At 34.9% G+C, this 21,584-nt stretch overlaps 2 protein-coding genes across 2 annotated transcripts in view; both read right to left on the reverse strand.

The window, feature by feature from the left end:
• Positions 1-21,584, reverse strand: part of LOC132124468 (nuclease EXOG, mitochondrial-like) — a 344,294-nt gene that overhangs the window by 208,916 nt on the left and 113,794 nt on the right. The gene's annotated exons all lie outside the window — the stretch shown is intronic.
• Positions 1-21,584, reverse strand: part of xylb (xylulokinase homolog (H. influenzae)) — a 28,405-nt gene that overhangs the window by 1,673 nt on the left and 5,148 nt on the right. Inside the window, exons 9-18 of the mRNA XM_059534653.1 lie at positions 20,884-21,002; positions 20,707-20,788; positions 19,714-19,754; positions 19,413-19,528; positions 16,144-16,259; positions 14,972-15,045; positions 13,902-13,998; positions 6,658-6,716; positions 6,483-6,570; positions 4,376-4,470 (exon numbers count right to left, since the gene is read on the reverse strand). Coding sequence (XP_059390636.1) covers positions 4,376-4,470; positions 6,483-6,570; positions 6,658-6,716; positions 13,902-13,998; positions 14,972-15,045; positions 16,144-16,259; positions 19,413-19,528; positions 19,714-19,754; positions 20,707-20,788; positions 20,884-21,002 — 887 coding nt within the window. The remainder of the gene's footprint in view (positions 1-4,375; positions 4,471-6,482; positions 6,571-6,657; positions 6,717-13,901; positions 13,999-14,971; positions 15,046-16,143; positions 16,260-19,412; positions 19,529-19,713; positions 19,755-20,706; positions 20,789-20,883; positions 21,003-21,584) is intronic.

The following is a 21,584-nucleotide window of genomic DNA, read 5'->3' on the forward strand; positions in this document are numbered from 1 at the left end:
TGTAAAGTTTTGCTGTTAAGTAAAATAAGCTGTGAATGTCATTTCAAAGAGAACAAAGAGAAAAGAAACTGCAGCTCTTCAGAAATGGAATGAGACACAAAGTATATTAGGATAACGAGATGTAATCAGAGGCCCGTTTGAATGTGTGGCTGCTGTAGCGGCTCGAGGTCAGACTGAGTCTTTATGGTTTTAATAAACCAGTGGCCTGCGTATGACACACAGTCACATCATCAAAAGCATATCTCTAATTCATGGAACACAAGCCGGTGTAACACGCTACACCGCCTGCCCTCAAAGTCCCATTGATATATATGAATCACCCTAAATAATGCCTCTCTACACCACAGACTGTGTGTTGATGCCGCTGGTGAGCAGCACTTCTGTGAATGCATGAGTTCCCTGGTGTTTCAGACAGAACAGGCCATTAGTACGGTGTTAAATTCCCTTCAGACGCTCGAAGAGTTCAGCAAAGTCAGAATTATGAGATAAGAAGTCACAATAATGACTTAAGTCATAAATATGAGATAAGAAATTGGAATCATGACACACTTATTCATAATTATGACATAACTAAAAATAATGACAGCCATAATTATGAGACAAAACGTCACAGCTACAACATAATTCAAAATAATGAGTCTTAATTATGAGATAAATCGTAATTGACTGTCATAATTTTAACATGTAAATTCATACTTATTAGATTTAAGAAAAATCATAATTACTTAATGACTAGTTGAAATTATGACATACCAAGTCATAATTATGACAAATCAAAATAATGACAACCATAATTATGAGATAAATCGAAGTTGACACTAAATCATAATTTTAACGTATAAATTAATAATTATTAGATTTTAAAAATCAGTCTAAGTGTAATAAGTAATTACTAAGTCTAAGAAGTCAGAATTATGACATAAATCAAAATAATGACAGCCATAATTATGAGACGGAAAAAAAAAAAATCACAATTAGGACGTCAAAATAATGACTTAATATTAATAATTAGATCAACTGAAGTTAACAAAATTTATAATTTTAACATATAAATGCATAATTATTAGATTAAATAATCATAATTGCTGTATTACAAGTTGAAATGATGACACACTAAGTCATAATTATGAGATAAATCGAAATTGACACCAAATTATAATTTTAACAAATTCATAATTATTAGATTTAAAAAAAAAAATTACTGTTGAAATTATGACAGATTAAAAATAAATTATTATAAAATACTGAGTCATAATTATGAGATAAAGGCACAATTACATAAGTCTTATACTACAGGGCCATTGAATGCTTGAATCTGATTGGCTGGCGAACGTTCTGAGGTGTGCAATTATTTTTAGGGAAACGCAAGGTGAATGTAGTTGAAGGCAGCTCTTTTAACCGCATTACAGTTCCATATCACTTCACATAGTTAACTGTAATAACAGACATTAGTACAGTACAGTACCGATACAGAATACAGGACTGACAAAAACAACATGACAGACGATTTTCCAAAAGTAAATACACATAACATTGCCCGTCATCAATTATCCCTTACATAAATCAACATATTCAATGAGATGTAAGTCTCATTGAGACAAAAAAAGTAGATTAAACGAAAAAAGTCAATATGAGATTAAGTCAATAATGACATGTCATAATTATGAGATAAAATGTAAAAATGATGATGTTCAATTATGACATACTGAGACATAATTATGAGTTGAAATTATGTCATCAAGTCATAATTTGCACATAAAACTTAGAAAATATCGAAATCATAAATATGAAATAAAAAGTCAAAATTATGACTTACTAGGTAAATTAATAAAATAAATGATTAACAATCATAATCTAAACACAAGTCAATTGTGAGATAAAAAGAAAAATTGTTACATAAATGGTAGAAATTAGCAGCAAAAACTAAATTTCAAGTTGTATCTCTATACTATCCCTATGTCAGAATTATTTATCTCATAGTTTCAATTTACTCATAATTACGATTTACCAAAGCAGGATTTTTTTTATGTGTTGGAAATGGGCTTCCACACATTTCAGATGCAAATGCAACCAAAAAAACTATAAAACTTTAAAGAGGGACATTAACGCAATACTTTATCAAAAAAATTATCCTTTTGTGATCATTAAGTCACTTCATAAGACCTTATTTCTTCTGTGGAAAACATGTCAAGCTACATATTCAACATTCAGAAAAACCTGATCATATTTCCTGTTGAGCCGTCAAAGCCAGACTCATGCACACTAATGAGACCCATGTATGAACGCTAGCATGCCACCTCATTCACAGAGCATGAGGGGAATTTTCCTTCAATTTGCTTTTTGCTAAATGGAGCTGTCAGTCTTTCAGCTGTGATCAGGAAATTGGCATATTACTGTCCGGAAACAAAAAGAAGTCAAAATTTCCATAAAAAAAAAAGTTAATTGCACTACACAACATGCTCTAACTTCCAGAACTTAAAACTTTCTCTACAGCTTTTTTCAAACTAGGGTTTTTGAATTGATGAAAAGCCAAAATCATAAAAATAAAAAATAAGATAAATATATCATTTTAAAATATTCAAAATACCCCCCCCCCCCCAAATGTATTTGTTTGTTTAAATATAATGATAATTATAATATATAATAATAATAATAATAATAAAAAATTAATAATTAGATGATAATTATAATAAAAGGATTGAATTATAATAAGAGAATTAAAATAAATATATAAATAAATGCAATATTTTATAAAGAATATTTAAATGCAAACATTATTAAACTACATACATTTTTTTAATAAATCATATGCATTTAAAAATACATGTAAATATACTTAAAAATAAATATAAATGCATTTATATAAATAAATACATGTTTAAATAAATGTAAATACAAATAAATAAATTCAAATGCAATTTAATGAATTCCTTGCAAATAATTAAACAAACAAACATTTTGATGCTGACTTTTGAGAAATTAGGCAATGCACAACAGCGTCAGAATCAACATTTGGGTTAATATTCCTACTCCTGACTGTTCAGGACAATGCTAACATGCTAGAAATGCATCAGCCTCTTATTTTCTGCATCATTTCCATCATTACTTTCATGGGGTCTGATGGTGTTTGTAAAGCTTTAGATGATCCAGTAAATGAAAGAGGCCTTGTCTAAACCCAGCGGCGTGGGCTCGTCCCGGTCTGAACCCTCACAATGCATCTGTCCAGAGGAGATGAAGCGTTTAATGAAGACGCAGTGATTCATGAAGCAGGTCAGAGTTCAGCGGGTCAGAACGCCGGATCATGTGACCACAGCCGGCGTGAGAAGGTCAGAGCGATTGTGCTTTCACTAGTGAACGTGATCAGTCAGTTATATGAGCTAAGCTTATATTTTTAGTCTGAAGTCAACAATCAAAAGACTTGACGGCCACAGAGATGCTGTTAGTGCATCAAACACTCACAGTCGACAACTAAATGAAAAGTAACGTTATTTAATGACAGATTATATTTTGGTTCTAAATAACTACGTGTCCTGAGCTGAACCAGAGCTGCAACAAATTGAACCAAAATAATTAAACAAAAAATTATATATTAAAATAAAAATGAATCAGTTTCTGTAGTTTTTTTTTTTAATTTTAACTTTAAATAAGAAACAGATTTTGTGAAAACGAACTGATTAAATTAAATTAAAATCAACTTCTAGTTATTAGTAAATTTTAGAGGTTTCACCACAAATGACAATTAAGATAAATAAAATGTATCGATTTCTAGTTATTAGTACGTTTTGAGGTTTTCACCATTTAATAAAAAAAAAAAAAAAAAAAAACATAATAATAATAATAAAATAAAATAAAATAAAATGAAAATGTTGGTTATTAGTCATTTTTATTACAATTAAAATAGAATAAAATAAAATAAAATAAAATAAATAAATAAATACATTTATGGTGCTTTTTTTTGTCCTTTTTTGAGATTCTCACTATAAATCATATTGCAAATGTCATTATATGGAATAAAGCAAATCATATAAATAAATAAACAAAATATTAGCAATGTTTAATGACACAGCAAATTATATTTTGGTTCCGAATAACTGTTTAACTATGAATCATGGTTTCAACAAACTGAACTAAAACACATACAATTACAATAAACATCATCGGTAATGAAACTCAATTGAAACGTAGTAAATGTAAGCGTAAAATTAATGTCAGCGATGAAATCAAGCAATCCCTGAATCATCGGATTCTTTCAAATGAATCGTTTAAAGGAGTTTCAGTACCTCACAATCTATTTGCGAAGGATTGATCTTTGATGTCACCAGTGTGTGATTAAGAAAGGACTCGTTTTCAGTGATTACAGTGTGTGTGTTTGTACCTCTTGAGCTCCCGGTGTGGGACTGACGGCCAGCTGAGGATCTGGAGCGTTTCGGAGCGTCTCGGTGAACGATGCTCCTGTTTCTGCCTCCAGAGCTGAAGAGAGACACACATTTAGTCATTACAGTTATACAGCATCACTGATTAAACACAGATGCACGGGATCACAGCCAACAAATTAAAACTCTGTCATCATTGACTCGCTCTCATGACAGATGCCATGGTTTTTACATGTCAGCTCACTTTTATTGTACTTTTATGGCACTTAATCACGATCCAAATTCATTTAATGGAAAAGAGCAGCTCAGACGAAATAAATAAATATTTTATGGTGCTTTTTTTTACCTTTTTAGAGCTTTTAATCATAAATCACAATCCTAATGTCATTTTATAGAATACAGCAGCTCAGATAAATACGAAAATAAATCAATAAAAATTTTAATTAAATAAAAAAAGAGATTAAAATTTAATTAGTAATTAATTAGTAAATTTTAAGAATATTTTAAAGAATTTTAGAAGTAAAAAAGAGATTTATTTTTATAAATCATTTTATTATTAATCCTTCTTTGACCTTTTAACTGTAAATCGCAATCCACTCATTTTATGATGGAAAAATGAATGGCTTCACAGGCAAGGATATTGTAGCTACTAAGATTGCACCTAAATCAACAATTTATAGGATCATCAAGAACTTCAAGGAAAGAGGTTCAATTCTTGTAAAGAATGCTTCAGGGCGTCCAAGAAAGTCCAGCAAGTGCCAGGATGGTCTCCTAAAGAGGATTGAGCTGCGGGATCGGAGTGCCACCAGTGCAGAGCTTGCTCAGGAATGGCAGCAGGCAGGTGTGAGCGCATCAGCACGGACAGTGAGGACAAGACTTCTGGAAGATGGCCTGGTGTCAAGAAGGGCAGCAAAGAAGCCACTTCTCTCCAAAAAAAACATCAGGAACAGATTGATCTTCTGCAGAAAGTATAGTGAATGGACTGCTGAGGACTGGGGCAAAGTCATATTCTCCGATGAAGCCCCTTTCCGATTGTTTGGGGCATCTGGAAAAAGGCTTGTCCGGAGAAGAAAAGGTGATCGCTACCATCAGTCCTGTGTCATGCCAACAGTAAAGCATCCTGACACCATTCATGTGTGGGGTTGCTTCTCATCCAAGGGAGTGGGCTCACTCACAATTCTGCCCAAAAACACAGCCATGAATAAAGAATGGTACCAAAACACCCCCCAACAGAAACTTCTTCCAACAATTCAACAACAGTTTGGTGAAGAACAATGCATTTTCCAGCACGATGGAGCACCGTGCCATAAGGCAAAAGTGATAACTAAGTGGCTCGGGGACGAGGATGTTGAAATTTTGGGTCCATGGCCTGGAAACTCCCCAGATCTTAATCCCATTGAGAACTTGTGGTCAATCCTCAAGAGGCGGGTGGACAAACAAAAACCCACTAATTCTGACAAACTTCAAGAAGTGATTATGAAAGAATGGGTTGCTATCAGTCAGGATTTGGCCCAGAAGTTGATTGAGAGCATGCCCAGTCGAATTGCAGAGGTCCTGAAAAAGAAGGGCCAACACTGCAAATACTGACTCTTTGCATAAATGTCATGTAATTGTCGATAAAAGCCTTTGAAACGTATGCAGTGCTTGTAATTATATTTCAGTACATCACAGAAACAACTGAAACAAAGATCTAAAAGCAGTTTAGCAGCAAACTTTTTGAAAACTAATATTTATGTAATTCTCAAAACCTTTGGCCACGACTGTATATATATATATATATATAAACTATATATAACTAAATCTTTAAACCAAACATCTTATACATACACATACACATACACACATATATATATATATAAATGTAATATATTACACCGATGGGCAGTGTTGACCAAATGTAAATGTTAATTACATACACATTTAATATGCTAATAGTTTATTTAGTTATTAAAATATATAAAAATGAGACCTCTGAAACGGCATTATCTTACTGAATGTGAATCTGGCTCATCTAGTAGATCTAGTGTCACCTAAACGAAGGTTAATAGTTGGTCTCTATGGGATGAGCGCAGCAGAATGATCTGATAATGTAATTATTATTATTATTACCATGCAGGGCTCTGTAAGCGCAGCCCAGACAGGCCGAGTCTGTGACGTCGATGGTGTAAACCGGAGCATTGAAGACGTCAGACAGCACCTGCAGACACGACTCGTCAGCACTCAGCAATGCATTTACATTAGAACAGATTTAAATTGTTGTTTATTGTTTTTGCAAAATTAATACCTGTAAAATGTCCTTGTTGGAGGATGCTCCTCCTGTGGCCAGCACTCGTGTGCCAGGAACTAGAGAGAGAGAGAGAGAGAGAGAGAGACAGAGAGAGAGAGAGACAGAGAGAGATTTTTGATTTTTAACAAAACTTTTATTACAATACAGTATACAAGACATTACCTAGTATTTACCATAGACTTTTACACCAAAGTATAAATGTACAAAATAAATAAAAGAAAAAAGAAAAAAACTCACAGCACAAAAAATCAAATTCACCTTCAAAAACATTCAAATGTAACAAAATCATCAATAGACTTATAATATAAAAAATCTACCATAACTCTTGACTTCATCAAGTTAGAAAACAAGGCAACCATATTCTGATTTAGATTCTGTTCTATTTTCTTTTTCCTACTTAAATAAATGGCCAGCTTTGCTTGGCCTAGAACAAAGTTCAGAAGCTGACAGACAACACTTTTTTTCCTCACATACTTGTACCCCAAAATAAACGTCTCCAGAGAAAAGGTCTCATTGCACCTCATAAAAACACCACTTACAACTTCAAACAAAGGTTGCAGTCTACAATTCATGGACACATGAAAAATGGTTTCTCTAGTAGAGCAAAAAGGACATCCAGAATCAACCTCAGGGTTTAAAACTGAGACAAAGGCGTTAACCGCAATAGCACCATGAATAATCTTTCACTGTAAATCACCTGTTCTCTTGGTCAACGGTGGTTTATACAAAGAATTCCACTCAGGCTGTATGCCTTATCACGCCAGGGAGTATCAACTCTTGCACTTAAGACATTTTTGCTAAGCACTAAAACACAAGATTTACCAGCACTTAAAATGGTGACCCATACTCAGAATTTGTGCTCTGCATTTAACCCATCCAAAGTGCACACACACAGAGCAGTGAACACACACACACACACTGTGAGCACACACCCGGAGCAGTGGGCATCATTTATGCTGCGGCGCCCGGGGAGCAGTTGTGGGTTCGATGCCTTGCTCAAGGGCACCTAAGTCGTGGTATTGAAGGTGGAGAGAGAACTGTACATGCACTCCCCCCACCCACAATTCCTGCCGGCCCGGGACTCGAACTCACAACCTTTCGATTGGGAGTCCGACTCTCTAACCATTAGGCCACGACTTCCCCCTTAAAAAGGGGGAAATACTCCCTTCAACATTTAAAGTCAAAGATAAACGAGGAAAGGAGTCTTTGGGATTCGCAAAACAAAAACCTTCACAATATTCTGTTAACAATTCCGTTTCAGTTGTTTCAAGAGCAGCTTTCCATTTCATGAGCAACTGGGTAACAAGACGAATAGACCTGATTCCCAAGTGTTGAGCTAGAGCTACTTCATCCTTGAAATCCGGCCCCTACAATGCTCAGTAGCTGACTCAGAGTGAGCACGTCATGTCCCACCAACACCCTGTTGAGTCCAGGAAAACAGGAACGGTCCATTAAATCCAACCGGGCGCCATGGATTAAAGGCTCCTCCAGTAACCAGAAAAGAGAAGGTGAGCTTTCTGAACGTTGGACAAAAAAGAGACTCCAAACTTTAAAAGTATTCTTATAAAAAATTGGCAACTTAGAGGTGTCCAGTTTTAGGGGATCCATTAGGAAAAGTGCTTTGTCCAGTCCCAAACCTGCAAAACTCCGTAGGATCAGGCATGAAACAGCGCGCCAGTTACAGTCTGAAGGTCCATCCAGCAGTCTTTGCACAAACTGCAACCGAAAGGCTGCAATTCTGCTTTGAAGATGCATTAGTCCTTGGCCACCCTCCTCCTTAGGCAAAAACAATACATTTTGTGAAACCCAATGTAACCTATCCCAAAAAAAGTTCACCATGAGAGTCTGAATTTTTAAAAGTAATTGCAAAGGAGGATCTACACAGGCAAACCTGTGCCATAAGGAAGACGCCAAAAAAGTTGTTAACAAGTAAAATGCGTCCTCTATATATGATAATTTTGGAGACAAATGCTTCCATTTGTCTAGGCGTCCTTTGACTTAATTAAACCTTCCCAGTTTTTCTGTACTACTGTCTCCTCACCCAAAAAAAACCCCAAATAATGAAATCCTTCTTTTCCCCACTGTAAACCAGAAGGGAGTTGTGGTTTTCCACCTTCCCAGCTTCCTATCAGAAGGACTTCACTCTTATTCCAATTTACATTAGCGGAAGACAAGGTTTTAAAATCTCCAAGCAATTCGAATAAAGTCTGCACATCACTTTGCTTGCTGATCATTACTACTAAATCATCAGCATACGCTGATAATGAAAAGTTGCAATTACACGTTGGCAAAGAAATACCTTCCAGACCTTAGAGAGCAGCTTGTAGTCGCCGCACAGGAGGGAGACCGGACGCCAGCACCTGATGTCCGTCAGATCACCCTTCTTGGGTAGGAGAGTTAGGACCGCTCTGCGGCAACTCAATGGCAGAAGCCCTACGGCTAAACTGTCATTCAGTACCTCTAGCAAGTCCTCTCCAATCTCTGACCAAAGGGACTTATAAAAGTCAACAGGCAGACCATCAACCCCTGGTGCTTTTCCCAACGCCATGCCTTGGAGGGCTTTAGCCAGTTCCTCCATGGTCACAGCACCTGAGAGCTTTGCGTTGACTTCCTTTGCCACTTGAGGAAGATTTAAAAAAAAAAAAGCACTGTCACACCTATAATCTGGACTCATTTCATTTTTATATAATGACTCATAAAAATTAGCTGCTCTCTTACGGATATATTTTGGGGTAAGTGAGCAATGCTCCAGATTCAGAACGTAAGGCATGAATAACTCTATTCTGATAACTCTACTCAGATAGCTGAGTCGTCTTATTTTTTATAAGAGACTCCACCTCAGGCAAGTGAGCCAATTCTTGCCATTTTAAAATCTCAGTCTCTAAGGAGCTCAAACTCAGGGTTACCTCTCTAGTGACGTTCTGAGAGTATTGTTGACATAGTTGCTTTATCTGGACTTTCCCAAAGTCCCACCATTGCTGCAGTGTTCTAAAAGAATTCTTTGTAGTTTTAAACATACTCCAAAAATATTAAAAAATTTCCCTAAAACACTTGTCGTCCAATAAAGTGGTATTTAACTGCCAATAGGGACTCTTTGGCTTGATAGAATTGAAACAGATACCACACTGCACCATACTATGATCCGCTCTCAACAATACTCCCATGATGTTTAAAAACATAAAACGTATCCAGTCTTGCTAAAGAAATTGTGTTACCACGAGCATGAGACCAAGTGTATTGCCTTTGTTCTCCATTAAGCTGCCTCCAAATATCAATTAATTCATGTGTTTTTTTTAACTGAACAAGACGCTGACGTGAGGGTACATGAAGTTCCACATGATTTCTGTCCAGATTAGACTCTGTGCAATTAAAATCACCACCCAAAATTAAGTACTCGTCAACAGCAACATTTTGTAAGACAGAAGACAAAGTACTTAAAAAAAGTATTCTCTCAACAGCTGAAGTTGGTACATACACAGAAATAAAAACAAAGACAACATTTTCAAAAGAGGGTCTTACTTTTAAAAGTCTACCTTTAATAACCTCTTCAACCTGATAAGAGTGTGGGCTGAAACCCTTGGCGAAGAGAACAGCGACTCCACCACTAATTGTGGTATTGTGACTTAAAACAGCAACCCCATTCCATTCCACTGCCCAATCAGCAGCATTAATAACATCAGTATGTGTCTCTTGTAACAGCATAAGATCAATTTTTTTCTGATGAATTATTTCAAATAATGCTGCTCTTTTATACATATCTCTGGCACCAGTCAGGTTCAGAGTAGCAACATTAACGTGACACATACTTAAAGAAAAGAAAAAAAAGAAAAACAATGTCCACAGAAAAAACCCACTAAAAGCCATAGAATTAGGTTTCCCCCCTATCCTCATTCCTACGCTCAGAGTTAAGTTTCCTCACCATTTTTTTTTTACCTATAGACCTCTTTATTTGTAAAGGATCCCTCCATCATGAAATCCTTAGTATTCTCAACAAACTGCTCTGTATTAGGAAAAAATTCATCAATGCACACACCCCTCTTATTCTTAGTAGCTCTAAGAAACCGTTTAATATCATCAACCTCATAATGACCAGAAAAATCACTCTGAGAAAGACAAACACTTGAATCAGATGATGTACTATCACTTTCCGTATCTTCATACAACTCACTTTTATCAGATTTTTTTGTGTGTCTATCAATCCCAGTTCTACCAGGCTTCCTCCTCTTTAACGGGACTTTACAATCTGCCTGCACTGTTTCCATTGGAGTGACGTCACCTACGCTCTCAGCAGCAGGCTGCAGCTCTACATCGAGAGCATCGTTTAAATGCTTCTCCGTCTCAATAACGGCTCCCCACGCCTGAACATTAGACACAACTAATGTAACATCAGAAACTGTACTTTCAAGCGCAGATTCTTCAGCTACAGCGATCACAGGAACAACATCACTTCTATCCTCTGAGACGTGTAACCATGTCCCTGACCCACCTGGAGCCTCGTTAACTGGCTCCGCTTCAGCACTAACGACTAGAGCCCGACCGATATGGATTTTTGGGGCCGATGCCGATATTAACTCGAAAAGAGCCGATTTATTAGCCGATATTTTGATTTTAAAAATAAACTGGATATTAGACCCATTTCCTATAAACTGCACTTACACAACATTCAATAGCAAAATATCTGCCTGTTCTATGTATGTGGGCTGTATAAACCATTTTCCAGAAGGCATTATGTTAAAAAAAAGCCTTAGATTACAGTCTCAATGACTAAACAATTGCACATCAAAAGTATATATTTTTTAATGATCAAAAAACAGTCTGGTTTTAAACATTTAACACTTTTACTTTCTTCCAGTTGAAGCTGGTTTTAACAGTCTGTGTGTGTACTGTAAATAAATTATAATACTAAAGTTAAAGTATTTGCAGAAGTAGTCCCACACTTTGCTGCTACAGCATTCACCTTTTTCAGCCATCTGTAGGCAGAAAGAGAGACAGAGAAAGAATAAGCATGTGTATTAATAATATCACCATGTATCATTAGAATTATAATAATAATAAACTGGGATCTCCTACATAGGCAAAAATTAGAAATATATACTTTTTTTTTATTTGTCAAGCAATAGGTATTACCTATTACCTACTTATATTTAACAATATTATTACAACATTTTCCTGTTATGTCTGTAAAGTTGCTTTGAAACAATATGTAAAAAAGAAAAAAAGCGCTTGTTCAGCTCACATTTATTTACATGTCCCCTCTGGTTTAATCATTTCTGACGCAGCTACTGTAGTTACTGTAACTACACTATATTTGCTCTCAAAGACACATTCACAACGGACCCGTATATCTTCTCCTCTTCTCTTTGTGCAGTCTGAATCAAAACATTGTCATGCGCTGGCGAACGTAAAGTTAGCCTACTGTTACCGGAAGATTACGGAATCAATTCGAAGTTGAATGGTTAACGTTAGTGTCATGAACACACCGCTGTCAATTTTGAGAAGAACCACCTTCAAACAAGTTAATAGCAAGCATTTAAGGGGCCTGCTAAAAAGGAAGCTATTAGCGTTAAAGTAACGTAACAGTTGTTGTTTTTTTCGAGGCACGCTGTACATAACTTCTAGTCATTGACTACACGCGCCCCCCTGCCACAGTTGCGCGGTCATTATGTGGGAAACACTGCAGATATATTTAGAATAAGTTAAAGCTGACGTTATAGTTTGACCTCTTATTAACGTTCGCGTTCTTCCACTGATAAACATGGTATAAGCTTTGTGGCTAATCTAATATAGCAATGCATTAGCGGCTGTAAGTGATGTTACAGAATATTTAGAAGTGATAATGATAGGACCGTTAGCTAGAACTACCACACTGTTTTTATATACAGTGTATGAACTAAATCTACAATTATTTCACATGACGAACGACAGACTCACCGTCAAAACAGTAAGTTACATCTCTGTGGCTTGGCTGATCGCTTTCTTCTGTAGTGGATTTCTGGCGCTGTTGTCAACTGGGGAGTTGCAGAGCTCCCTCTGGTGGGCACACTATGCAACACTCATAACATGAGTGAAGCATGAGACTCTGTTTCTCATGTTTCATCGGCCGTTATAAACGCAGATGCCGATTGTCATGAATTAACTGTGTCACTCGCCACACCGATTTAAATGCAATTAGCTCATATCGGCCGATAATATCGGCCAGCCGATATATCGGTCGGGCTCTACTAATGACATCGCTTCTGACGTCACCACCACCTGACACATTGGTTGAATTTTTCCCGGGACAATCACGAATTAAGTGATTAGTTTGTCCACAACTAAAACATTTCATGTTTCCCGATGTCAAGTAAATAATGTAATCATAATCATCCGCCCGAAAGTGCAAAGACAGATCCATATCAGCATCATCATTCACTACCATGTAGACGAACCGCCTAAATGAAACGACATGCTTCAATAAAGGCGGTTTCTAAAATTTCTGATTACCATCAATGTTGAAAACATTAATTTTTTTGTGGAAACCGTGATAGATTTTAATTTTCAGGATTCACAGATGCATAGAAAGATCAAAAGAACGGCATTTTTTTAAAATAAATAAAATCTTTTGCAGCATTGTTAATGACTTTACTGGTGCTTCGAAGCGATTTTAAAGTGTCATTAATTATTAAGATTAATTAAGAAAAAAACTTGCAATCAACTGATCAAAAGTGACTAAAGAAATGTACTATATATAATAAATTATACAGTTTAAATATTATAATTTCTAAAAATATTTCTATTTCAAATAATCTTTTTAACTTTCAAATAATTCTGAAAAATAAAATGTAAGGAATTTTAATACATTTATATTTGTGTTCAATAAGGATGCATAAAATTGACCAAAAGTGACATTGAGGACATTTATAATATTTAATAAAATTGCACACTTTATATCTACACAATTACATCATTCATATGATTTATAATTTGCATTATAATTTATTAAAATATTTCTATTTCAAATAAATGCTGTTGTTTTGGACTGATTCAAATGTTTGACACAATATATTATTTTATATATTTTTTTAACTTGTGTGTGAATTGCATGATGCTTGAGATGTGAAATAACAAATGCTCTGCATAAACATGAGCGAATATGTGAAGCTTCTGATATAACAGCAGGGCGGGTTTAATTAAAACACACACACAAACTCACACTGAAGTGATCTATAGACGACTCTGTGAGAGAAACACCACACACTCACGGATCTTGTAGCCCAGCTTTTCTGCATGAACTCGTTTGGCCAGGAACTGTCCTTCAAGCAGGGCTCGGATTTCCACGTCCTGCTCAAACGAAGAGACCTGAGTGAGAGCGAACACAAAGACGAGCTTCAGTGAGAGAAACACTCTGGAATTACACGGATTCCTCTGGTGCCTGAAACTAAAACCCTTTCACAACCAGTAAAGAAATCATCAAGAACACTTCTACAGAACCATAAAAAACAAGAACCACACACACAAATATATGAATCGCACCAACTGTCCGGGTCATAGTTCACCTCGAAATCACAGTAATAATAAATATATAATAAATGTAGCATTAACTAAATGATGCTTTTTTTTTTGACTCAGACATTCTTTTCATGATAATAAACCCACATTTTAGTAATACAAAAAAAAAAATATATATATATATTTTTTTTTTTAATAAAAATTTATCTAAAGAAAAAATATATATAAATAATTTATTTATGTACTTTTAACATTTTATTAATATTTTATAGAGATTTTTATTTATATTTTAAAACCATTTTAATACAAAATACATTTTTTGTAATGCAAAATAATAAAAATGTATTAACTAAATATATATATAATTTTATGAAATGCATAAACAAAATTTATTATTATTATTATTATGCAAAAATATTAAGTAAAACATTGACGAGAGTGTAATTTTGTTGCAATGCAGAGAAACTGAATAATGAACTTAACTGTCAATAATTTAATAATTCTAAATCACTGGTCTTAAAATAAGCCTGTGAACATGACCTGAACATGTTTAAACAGAACTACTAAAGAACTGTATTTAAAACAAAATGCAGGTATTCTTTTATTAATATTGCTGCTGTTGTGGTTAAAAACGAGGTAAATATCTCAGACAGAGCGAGTTCAGCGCTGCTGGAGGGTTAATGAGCATCTCGTGGCAGGTGAACCGAACTGTGACCCAATTAGCACAAATTAGGCAATTATCTGATTAGAGGCAATATTTGCAAACCTGTTCAGCCGAAGTAAATGAAGCTGAAAAGAGCAAATCAATCAGCAGAAGACTCACCCTTTGACCTTCAGCATTAAACCTGTGAACGCCGACAGCAGGAGGTGTGATCTCCATCACGTCAAAATACATGCCTGAAAACACACACACACACACACACACACACACACACACACACACACACACACACACAGCTTCTTCAAGCCAACTAAACACAGGAGATCTCTAACATTAATGTCTCAGATTAAACACAAACACACACAGACTCGCCCCAAACTCACATCATTGGTTGATTTTCTCATCGTTTTTAAATGTCTATATGGATATATAAATGTCTATGTAGTTGTTAATATTTTTTATCACTTTTAGCTTTTTTAGTGCATCAAGTTAAACTAAATAAAAAATTTGAAATGCCGCCTTGCCAAAAAGTTGTAAAATATATTGTATTTTATTTTAGTTAATGTTTATTTTATTTAAAAACTTAACGTTTTTATGGTTTTAGTAATTTTGTTATGCATTTTTGTTTTAACTTTTCTTCTTTTTTTTTATTCTCTTTATTGTTTTTCGTAAAGAGAGAGAACAAAAAAAACGTTGTTTTTATTTTTCTATACAGTTTTTTTTCTCCAGTTATTTTAAGTATTTGTTTCATTTTTAGTATTTTAGTACATCAAATTAAACAAAATGAAAAATAAAATACTTTTTTTAATATATTTTATTTTATTTTATTCAATTTATTTCAGTTATGTATTTTATTTCAGTTAAACAAACTATTTTTGTATGCTTTCAATTTTTTATTTGTTTCTTTTTTTAAATGTCTATATAAAATTCTGTTTTTTATGTCTATATACTTTTTTATATCATTTTTTATTTCAGCTTTAGTTTTAGTTATTTTAGTGCATCAAATTAAAATTCTAAATGTTGCTTTGCAGGCAAAATAAAAAGTTTAATATTTTATTTTAAGTTGTGAAATTTTTTTTATTGTTTAATAAAAAAAATGTATCTGTCAGTTAAGAAAAATGTCTATATAATTTTTAATAATTATTTATTATTTATTTTAGCACATTAAGTTAAATTAATGTTTAAACTAATGTTGCTTGAGCAATTAATTGAAATTAAATAAGTTTTGTTTTTTGTTCACCCCAGTTATTTAGTTTTAAGTAGCAAAAGTACTTTTTTTGTTTTAGTTTTTGTTAACTATAATATTCCTAATCTTGTCAATATTTAATAATCACCTAGATTTCCATGGTTTCCCATCGGCGTAGAGCTCAGAGCGCTGGAGAAATGCTCCCATGATCCTCCAGCACATTCATCACGGATCCGCTCTCGGGTGAACGAACCGTTTTTAAAGCTGCGAGACACAAGTGAAGAAAACCACACAGAGAAATGTCTTATTTAACCCCAAAATCTAGACATAAAATGTAATATAAAAATTGTTGTAAGAAAATATATAATTTAATTTTAATTATATATTTATATATAATTAAAAGAAATCGAAACCTCTTTTTATGACCATTAAAAACTTTTACTTATTATTTAATTCAAATTCTCTTCTTATTTTAAATTAAATTAAGTTTAACCAACTATTTAAATTATATTTAAGATTCTTTGTTTATATTACTTTAATTTTTCTCAGTATGCATGGGAATACATGCAAACACTTATTTTATTTCAAACCAAAATAAAAATATTTAATAATACAATCTCATTATTAATATTTTTTTTCATGAATTTATTTACTCCATTTTCTTTTTATGTACTATCTATTTACTCTAATGTGCTAAAAATGACTATACAATTATTTTTATTTAAATCTGAAGAAATTAAATGAAGTACTTTACAATTCGTTATGTTTACATAATAATAAAAAATTAAAGAAAGCATAAGAGTAGCATCTGAACTTATAAAATATAAAATTAAAAAAAATAATTTAATAATATAATTTTAATATAAATATATTTTGCATAAATACAATACACGTCTTATATATATATTAGGGGTGTAACGGTTCACAAAATTCACGGTTCGGTTCGATACGATACACTGGTGTCACGGTTCGGTTCGGTACGGTTCGGTACGTTTTAGATACAGCAAAAAGAAAAAATTGGCAGATAAATTTCCTTGATTTTTAAAAAATGTTTTATTTATTAAAACTAACAAAGTATGTTTTGTTTTTTTTACATTGAACAATGATGGAGCTATTCTTTACCCATCTTCTATGGTGTTTTCTTAGCAGCATACTGTATAAAACAAAAAAAGCTCCTTATAAAAAAAATGAAAATGTTATATTAGTTATGAACAAATACAAAGATGTAACTTTTTATATGGAACTCTATAACTCTTTATATTGAGTGTGTTTTTACTCAATTGGTTCTCTATAGGGCTTATGTTTTTTGGAACAAAGCAGGAATTACAGTCTGTCTGAAATGGGCTCGTGAAGGAATATTGTAACGGGGCTCAATTACATTAAGCATGTTCTTAAAACCTACGTTTTCCACTACTGCGCTCGCTCACTCAGTACACGCTGAAGGCTCGTTGCAAAATGGCCAATGCGTTTAACAGACCAGAAATAGAAGATCCTCCAATAACCAACAGGTCTGGTGTTTGGGTGCACTTTGGATCCCCTGTAAGCTATAATGGTGATGATAGAATGAATGGTAAATAGTAAGGTCTCATATCCGCGGCTATAACGTAAATGTAGCCTAATCGCCGTGGTGATGTCTTTTGCCCTGTTTGAATCCGTTGGAAATGTCTGTCTAAATGCTGCGGGGATAGTTTGTTGTGTGTATGTTTCTCCTTTTTTCCGTCTTTTCCCAGATACTGACACACTAAGGTGATGTCGGTGTAAATGAGTTGACATGTTTCAAGTATTCCCACTGGTGTTTTTTTTTTTGTTTTTTTTTATTCCCGCTGGTGTACCCTAGATGCGACATATCGTTGTTGTTTTTTATCCACCACTCTCTTGCCATCACCATTATAGCTTACAGGGAATCCAAAGTGCACCCAAACACCAGACCTGTTGGTTATTGGAGGATCTTCTATTTCTGGTCTGTTAAACGCATTGGCCATTTTGCAACGAGCCTTATATATATATATATATCTTAATTTTGATTGTTTTAATTGCAATGCAACACATTTACATTACAGTAAAGGGAAAAATGTGCACCAGCGGCTGTGTGCGTTTTAACCCTGTGTGCACCAGCGGCTGTGTGTGTTTTAACCCCTTGTGCACCAGCGGCTGTGTGCGTTTTAACCCCGTGTGCACCAGCGGCTGTGTGTGTTTTAACCCCGTGTGCACCAGCGGCTGTGTGTGTTTTAACCCCGTGTGCACCAGCGGCTGTGTGTGTTTTAACCCCGTGTGCACCAGCGGCTGTGTGTGTTTTTACCCCGTGTGCACCAGCGGCTGTGTGTGTTTTAACACCTTGTGCACCAGCGGCTGTGTGTGTTTTAACCCCTTGTGCACCAACGGCTGTGTGTGTTTTAACCCCTTGTGCACCAACGGCTGTGTGTGTTTTAACCCACTGTGCACCAGCGGCTGTGTGCGTTTTAACCCCTTGTGCACCAGCGGCTGTGTGCATTTTAACCCCTTGTGCACCAGCGGCTGTGTGCGTTTTAACCCCTTGTGCACCAGCGGCTGTGTGTGTTTTAACCCCGTGTGCACCAGCGGCTGTGTGTGTTTTAACACCTTGTGCACCAACGGCTGTGTGTGTTTTAACCCCTTGTGCACCAGCGGCTGTGTGTGTTTTAACCCACTGTGCACCAGCGGCTGTGTGCGTTTTAACCCCTTGTGCACCAGCGGCTGTGTGCATTTTAACCCCTTGTGCACCAGCGGCTGTGTGCGTTTTAACCCCTTGTGCACCAGCGGCTGTGTGTGTTTTAACCCCGTGTGCACCAGCGGCTGTGTGTGTTTTAACCCCTTGTGCACCAACGGCTGTGTGTGTTTTAACCCCTTGTGCACCAGCGGCTGTGTGTGTTTTAACCCACTGTGCACCAGCGGCTGTGTGCGTTTTAACCCCTTGTGCACCAGCGGCTGTGTGCGTTTTAACCCCTTGTGCACCAGCGGCTGTGTGCGTTTTAACCCCGTGTGCACCAGCGGCTGTGTGTGTTTTAACCCCGTGTGCACCAGCGGCTGTGTGCGTTTTAACCCTGTGTGCACCAGCGTCTGTGTGTGTTTTAACCCTGTGTGCACCAGCGGCTGTGTGTGTTTTAACCCCGTGTGCACCAGCGGCTTGTGTGTTTTAACCCTGTGTGCACCAGCGGCTTGTGAGTTTTAACCCCGTGTGCACCAGCGGCTGTGTGTGTTTTAACCCCGTGTGCACCAGCGGCTTGTGTGTTTTAACCCAGTGTGCACCAGCGGCTGTGTGCGTTTTAACCCCTTGTGCACCAGCGGCTGTGTGCGTTTTAACCCCGTGTGCACCAGCGGCTGTGTGCGTTTTAACCCCTTGTGCACCAGCGGCTGTGTGCGTTTTAACCCCGTGTGCACCAGCGGCTGTGTGTTTTTTACCATATCAGAGCCATGTATGCGCTGCAGTCCACAGGGTTACAGAAGATGTGGCCCTCGATGCTGGGTCTGGGGTCCCGGATCCACAGGAAAACTGTGTCACTGGTCCCCAAACTCACCTGCACAGACCAGAACCACAGACCTTCAGGTTCAAGCCTCATTACCAGAGTTTCAGCTGTCATCCTGATCAATCTCCAGTAATACTCAGAGCAAACACAGACTCTACTGCAAACAACCATGAGATTCAGCGCTGACTTACATTCATGAAAGAGACTGAGATAATGTTCATCAATAAGTCACTCACCGCTAGATCTCCTTCCTGTAGCCTCATACCAGCCAGAGATCCTGAAACCACAAACATGATCCTCAAATCAGATGAATCACACTCTCCAAACAGAAATCCTTAATAATTATTAAATTTTATTACATTATTTATATTAATTTAAACATATAGAGATATTTTAATCACTGAAGTGGTCTTAAATACATGTTATAATTATTAATAAAAATATATTTTTTATTATAATATATAAAAACATAATTTTATAATTTCTGTTAAATTAAATATATAAATAAATGTGATTGCTTTTCATTTTTTATTATATATTAACATATATAATATAACGTAAATAGATTTATTTATAAAATATTTAAATAATACATAATAAACAAACTACATAATTATATACACAAATGTTTATAATATAATAATTCATGTTAATTTAAAAATACATGCTTATTTTATTTAAAATTAAAGATATATAATAATAATAATTATTAATATAAAGAAACATATATATATATAAAAAATTGTTTTATTTATTAAATATTCAAATATTAAATAATAAGAATATAATAAGAATAAATTATACAATTATATACACACACATTTAAAATATTAAATAATTCATGTTAATTTAAAAAAACATGCTTATTTTTATTTAATTTAAAGATATTTAATAATAATGAATAATATAAACAAACATTTTATATAAAATACAATGCATTTAAATATAATATAATATATATATATATATTATATAATATATTATATATTAATTAAATATAATGATATTAATAAATCCGCATACATACTATACACTACTATATGTACATATTTACAAACTCTTCAAAGAAAAGACCGAAATAGAAATAGTTTGTGTGCCGTTGCTGCCCTCTACAGTCTTTAAGATCTCAGCAGCGATCAGAGTTTGAAGACACTGTAAATCATGTATCATCATCACCCGTTTATTCAGTATCATATATCATATTCAGTGACAGAAGCGCTGTTGTTTACCAGGATTGTCTCCAGTGAAGGCCACCACCTTACAGCTCTGTGCAAACCCAAAGCGTTCAGAGTAATACAGAGACACACAGCCCTGGAAACACACACACCATGAAGCAGCTCACACATTCACAAGGGCTTGACACTCATTTGATGTTTAAGGGAGATATTTCTTTTATATTATTTCACCAGAGAGGTTGCAGACGGCGTCAGGTCACCGAGTCTGTTGGCTAAATGCGGTGCTACGGCGTCCAGACAAACCTGAGACCACCGTCTCTCAAATATATCCATCAGATTCATCCCTGAGCCTTCATATACACACAAACACACACTCATTAAACAACGTGTGTGAGATCAGATATAAAGACTTCAGGTACAGAAAATATTGTGTTTTTTTAGTTATTTTACTTAGCCTGTGTGTGTGTGTGTGTGTGTGTGTGTGTGTGTGTGTGTGTGTGTGTGTGTGTGTGTGTGTGTGTGTGTGTGTGAGAGAGAGTAATTGGCATTAAATTAAATATGCATAATATAATTATAATGCAATATTTAAATATACCTGAATATTTTAATTGCTGAATTGGACTTAAAGATTTTTTTAAAACTGTTAATAATTATTAATATAAACATATATTTTATTATAAAGTATATTATGGTGATATATATACTTTAAAAATATACACTATAAAAACATTATTATCATAAATTATGTAAAATAAAGTATATAAATATATATTTACAAATATACAAATATATATATATATATATATATAAAGCTTCTTAATAATTCATAGTTTAATAAGTCCGTCTCCATCTGATCACAGTTTTTTATTAAGTGGGAAAATATTCTGCAGAGAGTTATTTATAATGCATCATTTCTGGACATAGCAAACACG

Source organism: Carassius carassius, chromosome 42 (genome assembly GCF_963082965.1).
Source record: "Carassius carassius chromosome 42, fCarCar2.1, whole genome shotgun sequence".
Lineage (NCBI taxonomy): Eukaryota > Metazoa > Chordata > Actinopteri > Cypriniformes > Cyprinidae > Carassius > Carassius carassius.